This window comes from Lolium perenne, chromosome 6, assembly GCF_019359855.2.
Source record: "Lolium perenne isolate Kyuss_39 chromosome 6, Kyuss_2.0, whole genome shotgun sequence".
In the NCBI taxonomy this organism is placed as follows: Eukaryota; Viridiplantae; Streptophyta; class Magnoliopsida; order Poales; family Poaceae; genus Lolium; species Lolium perenne.
The window spans coordinates 107609415-107618488 of NC_067249.2; the positions used below are offsets into that span (position 1 = coordinate 107609415).

The 9074-nt window shown below is 48.0% G+C and overlaps 1 protein-coding gene across 1 annotated transcript; it reads left to right on the top strand.

Moving 5' to 3' along the window:
- Positions 1-4583: 4583 nt before the first annotated feature.
- LOC127325927 (uncharacterized) lies at positions 4584-5000 on the top strand. The gene has a single exon (XM_051352757.1). It carries the CDS (start codon positions 4584-4586, stop codon positions 4953-4955), a length of 372 nt encoding a protein of 123 aa, XP_051208717.1. The 3' UTR covers positions 4956-5000.
- The last annotated feature ends 4074 nt before the right edge of the window (positions 5001-9074 follow it).

Genomic DNA, 9074 nt, shown 5'->3' on the forward strand with positions numbered 1-9074 from the left:
GTAATTATTTGGGAAACAAGAATGTGTACCTGGGGCATCGTCGATTTCTTCCAAAACAACATCACATAAGAAAGAGAGGAAAGCATTTCGGAGGTGAGGCAGATAACCGAACGAAGCCTACCCGCCCTACTGGGGAAGTTATATATGATATGGTCAAGGATTTAAAAGTGATCTTTGGAAAGGGTCCCGGCGGACAATCTGTTCCGCATGATGTTGACGGACACGTACCCATGTGGAAGAAGAAGTCGATATTTTGGGAGCTACCCTACTGGAAATTCTTAGAGGTTCACTCTGCAATCGACGTGATGCACGTGACGAAAAATCTTTGCGTGAACCTACTAAACTTCTTGGGCGTGTATGGGAAGACAAAAGATACACCGGATGCACGGCAGGACCAGCAAAGTATCCACGAAGGAAACAACCTGAATCCAGAGAAGTATCAAGGTCCTGCCAGCTACGCTCTTACCAAAGAGGAGAAGGAGATCTTTTTTGAAGTCCTGAGTAGCATCAAGGTCCCGTCTGGCTTCTCGTCGAATATAAAGAGAATAATAAACATGTCGGAGAAAAAGTTTCAAAACCTAAAGTCTCATGACTGCCACGTGATTATGACACAATTACTTCCGGTTGCATTGAGGGGGCTTCTGCCGGAAAATGTTCGAGTACCCATTGTGAAGCTATGTGCGTTCCTCAATGCAATTTCTCAGAAGGTGATCAATCCACTTACTCTACAAAATTCTGAAGGATGTGGTCCAATGTCTAGTCAGCTTCGAGTTGGTGTTCCCACCATCCTTCTTCAATATTATGACACATCTCCTAGTTCACCTGGTCGAAGAGATTGGCTTTCTCGGTCCTGTATTTCTACACAACATGTTCCCCTTTGAGAGATTCATGGGAGTCTTAAAGAAGTACGTTCATAACCGTGCTAGGCCAGAAAGAAGCATCTCCAAGGGCTATGGAACAGAGGAGGTCATTGAGTTTTGTGTTGACTTTATTCCTGACCTTAAGCCGATCGGTGTTCCTGAATCGTGCTATGAGGGGAGACTGCGTGGAAAAGGCACGCTAGGAAAGAAATCAGCAACGTGTATGGACGGACATTCTTTCACTCAAGCACACTACACAGTTCTACATAATTCCATCTTGGTGGCTCCGTACAAAGAGGAACACAAGGAGATCTTACGCTCTAAATACCCGGAGCAACGTGAAGATTGGATTGATGGAGAACACATGAAGACTTTCAGCGGTTGGTTGCAAACACGTCTCATGAATGTCACCGATGACGAGCAGCTGTACTTGTTGGCCAAGCAACCATCTTCTACTATATCGACTTTTCAAGGGTACGAGATTAATGGGAACACATTTTACACTTTCGCCCAAGACAAAAAGAGCACCAACCAAAACAGTGGTGTCCGCTTTGATGCAGAAGATGGCAATGGGAACACGGTCACATATTATGGGTACATAGAGGAGATATGGGAACTTGACTATGGACCTAATTTCAAGGTCCCTTTGTTCCGATGCAAATGGTTCAACCTGAAAGACGGGGTACAGGTAGACCCGCAGTACGGAATGACTACAGTGGATTTCAAGAATCTAGGGTACGACACCGAACCATTCGTCCTAGCCAGTGAAGTGGCTCAGGTTTTTTATGTGAAGGATATGTCTAGCAAACCGAAAAAAGAAAAGAAAGGCAGGAGGACACATCATATGATGAGCCAAAGCGGCACATAGTTCTTTCAGGAAAAAGAAACATCGTGGGAGTAGAGGACAAGACAGACATGTCAGAAGATTATAATAAGTTTGACGATATTCCACCCTTCAAGGTAAAAATTGACCCAAGCATCATCTTAAACAATGAAGATTGTCCATGGTTGCGTCGCAGTAAGAAGAAAGGGAAACGGACGAAGAAAACTCAGAAGACTAGCTAGCTACATATAGGGATCATAACTTGTGTATCTCAATATGGAAATCACTTTTGTGTAATGATGTTACTGTATGTAAGATATTAACAATGGAGATGGTTGGCTTGTTTTACTAGTTAAGTAGCTTTCACGGGCTTGCAGGGAAATTTTTCCGAGATGGTTGACCTGCCGACAGCTTTAGTACCGGTTGCACCCACCAACCGGTACTAAAGGTTACCCACGCGTCCTTATCCCACCGACAGGGCGTCATGCGCTACATACTTTATCTCATCGAGCAGGGCGTCCTTATCCTGCCGACAGCTTTAGTACCGGTTGCACCCACCAACCGGTACTAAAGGTTACCCACGCGTCCTTATCCCACCGACAGGGTGTCGTGCGCTACATACTTTATCTCATCGAGCAGGGCGTCCTTATCCTGCCGACAGCTTTAGTACCGGTTGCACCCACCAACCGGTACTAAAGGTTACCCACGCGTCCTTATCCCACCGACAGGGCGTCGTGCGCTACATACTTTATCTCATCGAGCAGAGCGTCCTTATCCCGCCGACAGCTTTAGTACCGGTTGCACCCACCAACCGGTACTAAAGGTTACCCACGCGTCCTTATCCCACCGACAGGGCATCGTGCGCTACATACTTTATCTCATCGAGCAGGGCGTCCTTATCCTGCCGACAGCTTTAGTACCGGTTGCAGACACCAACCGGTACTAAAGGTTTGCCTCTGTCTTCCCGCCTATTTTCTTCCCGCGCTTTCCACCGGTTCCCGCCTCTGTCTTCCCGCCTATTTTCTTCCCGCGCTTTCCACCGGTTCCCGCCTCCGTCCTCCCGCCATTTTTTCACTATATATATGTTGGCTTGGCCACCATTTACATATCACATCTAGACTCATATCTGCAAACCTCATAACCAGGTCACATGGCTTCCATCGTATCTCTAACCCTCCGGGAGGCGGAGGCGCTTTGCGCGTCGAACTACCCCTGCCCGCCGGGCTACCGCGTCCCTACCGGCTGGTTGCTGAGCGTCGGAGGCGTACCAGTCCCTCCTGTCCCTTTAGGTGTGGCGCGCGAGATGGCCATCACGAACCACTACTACTTCGAGCTCACGCCAGAGCAGCGGAGGAATCCCCAGTGGCATCCCGACTACAGCCCGACTTGGGAAAGCTTCTTCATCAATCGGCGTGAGAGGGCGCTCGCCAGGCACGAGGAGGGCGGCCCGCCTCCTTCGAACTTCAACGAGGCCGGCCGTCGGCTGTGGTGGCGCGGCCGGACTCTCCAGGGCGTCATGGCCTACCGTGGCCCCCGCCTGCGCTACCCTCAGTCCCAGCCCACGCGTGCTCACCCGCCGATATTCGAGTACCGCGACCCCGATGCCAGCGACGATGATGACGGCGACTACGACGACTACAGTGGCGACTACTACAGGGCTAGGCACGAGTATGACTGAATGACTCCAACAGTAGAATTTGGCCATGTATCTTTAATTTTCAGTTAAGCTATGTACTTTTAATTCGAGTTCACTCGTAATAAAATTTTATTCCCGCCTTTTTCCGTCGTACGTGGCGGGAAAGTTTCCCGCGCGGACGGCGTCGTGGCAGGAGTAAAGAATAGAAATAGATAATATATAGAAAAGAATTAGAAAATATATAGAAAAGAAATATAAAAAAGGATATAGAAAACAAATAGAAAAGAAAACAAACGAAAAAAGAAAAAGAAATAGAAAACAAATAGAAAAGAAAAGAAATAGAAAATAAAAAGAAAAGAAAAGAAACACAAAAGAAAAGAAAAAAAAACAGAAAAGAAACAGAGAGAAGAAACAGAAAACAAAATAAATAGAAAAGAAATATAAAAGAAAAGAAACACAAAAGAAAGGGAAACGAAAATGAAAAGAAAAGAAATAGAAAATGAAAAGAAATAGAAAAAGAAAAGAAAAGAAATAGAAAATGAAAAGAAATAGAAAAAGAATAGAAAAGAAAAGAAACAAAAACAAAAACAAACAGAAAAGATAAAGAAATAGAAATAGAATAGAAAAGAAAAGAAACATAGAAGAAAAGAAACAAAAAACAAAAACAAACAGAAAAGATAAAAAAATAGAAATAGAAAAGAAAAGAAAAGAAACATAGAAGAAAAGAAAAAAGAAAAGAAACAGCAAAAGAAAAGAAAACAGTAAAAGAAAAAAAAACAAAAAAAAAACCTTTGGTACCGGTTGGTACCACCAACCGGTACCAAAGGTCTTTCCCTCTCTTTCACTTAGCCGCGCGGGCAAAATTTCCCCCAAATCCCTCTGTTTCTCACACACGCAGACGCGCGCAACCTCGCCACGCCGTCGCTGTGAACCTCGCCACGCCGTCGCCGTGAACCTCGCCACGCCGCAGCAGTCCATCGCCGTCACCATCGCCTTCATCCACGCGCCGCTCCTCTCCGCGCGTGCCCCCGTCGCCCCCGTCCCCGTCTCCGGCGCAGGTATGTAGTGCGCCGCCCCCGTCGCCTCCCTCCCCTTCTCCGGCGCCATTGCCCGCCGCCGATGCGCCGCCACCGCGTGAGTCCGTGGCGCCGCCGCTGCGCGCCATGCCGCCGTTCCCCTGCTGGAGGCCGTCGCCATCCACGCAACGCCGCCGCACACCACCCGTCGACGCTGCACACGAGGTGCTCGACGGAATGCCGACGCCATGGCCGCCCCTGCCGCCCCCTTCCCCCTCGTCATCTCCAGCGACTTCCCGTGGGCGGAGCCCTTCAACGCGCTCTCCACCCAGCTCGCCCTCCTCGCCGCCGCCATGACCAGCGAGGTGGACGCCGTGGACGAGGCTGTCCGCAAGCTCACATCGGCTCTCGACCACACCGAAACCGAAGGCACCGGGAACGACGACGCGGCGGTGCTCGCCGCGGCGCAGGAGGTGGAGAAGCGGACGGAGGAGCTGGCGGCGCTGCTGGACCGTCTGTCCGACGCCGTCAACGGCGTGTTCCGCGCCGCGCTGCGCCTCCGTGCCGCCGAGCTGGGCAGCTTCGCCGTGGGGTCCGCCGACAAGACGCGTAAGAAATAGTAGCCGTTCACCGCCCGCCGCGTGTGTATTACAGTTGTACTCCTACAGTACGCGGCGAGCAAGGCTGTGCGGGCGGCGTCCTTGGCGGGGAGGCGGTAGACGATCTCGCGGAGGAGGGAGTCGGGGAGGTGGCTGATGCGGTCGACGCCGCTGGAGGTGCGGCACGGGCTCATGCGCAGCCGCAGACGCGGCATCTGTTCCCTCCTCAGGCCAATGTGGTCGCCACAACCATGCAGATGGGGAACGGAGTCGTCGGGCAGGGCGCTGGCAGAGGGATGACGGTGGCGGCTCCGACGACGCCGGTCGTGCTCAACGGCTTCGGGAAGATGGAGGGCGACGATCTCTCCTCTCTCTCGCCGGTGCCGTATCCCTTCGACACTGCGATGAGGGCCAGTTTTTATGTTACAGTTTTAGCAGTTCGTCAGCGTGTCGCTGATCTGTCTTCCGGCGAGGACCACCGTCGCCACCGTGCACCGTTTCAACTGTCGAAAATTTCAGTTAACCGCACCCTAACATTACATTGCCTGTGGCCTGGTGGTTTCCAAAACTGATCAAGTAGGCCACTGGCTACAACCCTGCCCCCTCACGCGCGCAGCCTTGGGTTCAAATTCCCTTGGGCTTAAACCAAAACCCTTTTTGTTTATTTTTGTTGTTTCTGAAAATTTGAAATCTGGATACTTTTCCAAGTATTTAAAAATACACTTTTACAGCTCCAAATTTTACAAACTTGATATCCTTGACTATCAGAAAAACATGATCTATTCATATATAAAGTTTGTTTAAACTTTTGAACAACTAAAAATCGGACAACATTTTAATTTGGGCTTAAAATGATAAAACTTGCTATATTCATAACTCTCTTTCTACAACTCCAATTTGCACAAACTTTATATCTTATTGCATCAGAAAAACATGAGGATTTCAAATATCATCATGCCATGCATCATTGACATCATCTATGGTTCAGCCAAATTAAAATTGCAACAAGAACTAAATGCTATGTGAGGGTGTTCCACTATTTCTTGCTATATTCGAACACCCCACTTAATTTTGCTATGTATGAAACCCTTGCACATGATGAATGAAATATAATTGCTTTCTTCATTTTGCAGTGACATTGAGGTATGGAGGACGGCACCTTCGTCCGAGATGAGGAGGGGGAAGAAGCGGTGCAGAAATTGATCTATGAGAGTGCCCGTGGTCCGGAACCCGACGATGGAGATGACAACGAGTACCAAGACTTTCTGAATGATTTTGGCGAGGGACTTGAGTCTGAACAAGTTAGAAAAGAAAATGAAGTGTCCATCACAAACTCCGGCGAGGTGTATATCTATGTATCAATTAGTCTGTGTTCATCCCTAGATGCATTCATTTATTTGTATTGCACTTATTAATGAATAATTTTTTCTTTTAGCCTTCTGGATCATCGAGCAAGTCTGTTAGAACAAAACGAGGCCCGACGCGGGTGCTAAAGGGCGAGGGCAGGTTAGCCCTCACGGCATTCAAGGATAATGGTGAACCAGTGCATCCCAAGGAGTTTTGCCGCAAATTTACAAGTCAATCCGGAGTTATTGTTAGGGACCATGTACCGATCAGCATTCAAGAGTGGCATAAGCCGAAGAACCCGGAGAGTGGTGCTAGTTATGTCAACGACACGATGAAATTTTTTCTTTGGGACACGCTACTGACAAAGTTCAGCCTACCGGAAGACATGACGGAAGGCCGAAAGAATTAAGTCTAGTAATGGACATTGAAGAAGATGGCCTTACAATTCCAGAGCTTCAAGAAAAATTTATGGGACAAATTTAAGTATGAAGATCCAGTATTCGATGATAATCTAGTGAAGATAAAAGATCACTGGGCCGCATTTAAGGAGTATAAGAAATCGTCTACTTTTGTGTCCCGATCGAAGAAAAATACCGAAAATGCTGCAAAGAAGAAACTTCCGCATCATTTGGGGTCAGGTGGCTACAAGAGTGCCATTCCGAAGTGGACAGCGTTTGAGAATAAACTGATTGATCATGGAATCACTCCACAGACATGGGACTGGCCCGAACGGTCCAAGTTCTGGTTGTTCGCTCATGGGGCAGGGTTGGACCCAAAGACAGGGCTGATCGTTGCGAAGGGAAAATGGAAGGAAAAAATTGAGGCAATTGTACCGAAGCTTGTAGATGCAATTGAAAAGGTCAGAAAGGGAGAGTACATTCCCGATCGAGAGAATGATGAGCTGACACTCGCTCTGGGGAACCCTGAACATGTTGGACGGGTACGAGCTCGCCCAGGTCTCACCATGAAGGAAGCGTGGCCGGACAGCGCTGACACTTATAGAAGCCGTTCGCGAAAGAAGAAGAAGGACACCGACATTGTAACAGAATTGTTAACTAGGGTGGAGGCTCTTGAGAGAAATCAGAGGGCACCTGATCAGCCGCTGTTTCTACAGGATCCACAAGCCGATGCTGCCCCATCTCAGCGAAGAAGCAGTGTCGGTTCCTCGCATCTTGACGGATGTGGAGGAAGCTACCCCGTGGATTATGTCACGGAGAAGACAGATTGCGAGCTACATATGTTATTCAGGACCGCGTCCATTAAGGTGGCGGTCGGCTATGTGTACCCAAGTGAAGATGGAGCAATGCACCATCATATGCCCATTCCACCTGGCTGTGTTCGTGTCGGGGTGGATGAAGTTGTTCCGGGTTTTGAAACAGTGGAGCTTGATATTCCTAGAGATGAAGATGAGAGGACACTGGCCGATGTCAAGCACGGTTTCGCCCTATGGCCGAAGAAGTACGTCGTCCTTTTGCAAAGGCCACCGACTCCTACACATGAGCAGCAAATGCCATCGACTCCTCCTGGTGGCAGTCCTGGTGAGCAGCCAAGTCCACACCTACCTGAGAGGGACCCCAGCGTGAGTCCACCATCTCGAGATCCTCCGCGACGTAAGACAGCGTCCGTTAAGCGGAACGGTACGCCGCCTAGGAAGAAAGCTAGAAAGGAGAAACAATCGCCGCCATCGAGAAGTTACCTTGGGAAAAAACTCCAGAGGAAAACGCGGAGGCCGTTCAGGCCGAGTTGAAGAAATGGTTTGCACCGAAAGTGCCAGAGATACCTTTCGACAAGACACTAGATCCGATGAAAGTTGTGCGTACCGTTGACAATCTATATGACCCTGTACCATCGCCGCCATCTGACTATGCGCGTTCTATTGAAAGGTCGTATGACAAGATGATCGAGGCGACAAATCCCGTTCAATCGGGTATCAGGGAGATAAAAGGGATACACAGTGTCTACCAGCTCGGACAACAACCCGTTCAATCGGTCGCCCCTCTCAAGGTGTTTGACGGGAAGACCATTCAAAGTTCTCGACAAGACGCAACTGATTACGCCTTCGCTGAACGAGCATATCAGTTTGTTCAAGGGAAAGATTTGGTCGAGAATCTCAGGAAGGTACCAACATGTATGCGTAACTTGCATTCGTGGTACCTTAAGGCCTCAAAGGAAGGGATCGAGACTATCATGGTGCGAGTTAGGGAAGAGCACTACTTCCAGGAGTACTGTGTGAACGTTGACTTCGCCGAACTCTTTCAGTTATACAATCTCCGGGCCCTCGACAAATCAATCATCAGTTGCTATTGTCTGTAAGTGATTTATTTATTTAATTTGAGAAGTTGTTCATTGTCTGCAGATTATAATCTTTTGTGCGCTATATTATGCAGATCGAAGATGCTCGAATGCAAAAGGAACGATATCACAGACATTGGGTTCATTGACCCGCACACAATGCATGTTAAAACCATAGAGAATCCCCTCTATAACAAGGATACACCGCAGACTTTGCTAAGGTTTTTGAAGCGACAACGTGACAAAAAGCTAATAATTTGGCCTTACAACTTCGAGTGAGTCTTACTGTCTTATAACACATTATATTTTGCTCACCGTATGTCAAAATTTTAACTAATGACTTATATATATGACACTACATATTGAAACGTGCATAGGTTTCACTTTATTCTTCTCGTCATCAATTTGGAAATTGGAGAAGTTGAAGTCTTTGACTCACTAAGCAAAAAATCGGAACTATACGTGTCTTGTTTTTTAATGCACAGAAGGTAATTTTAATTC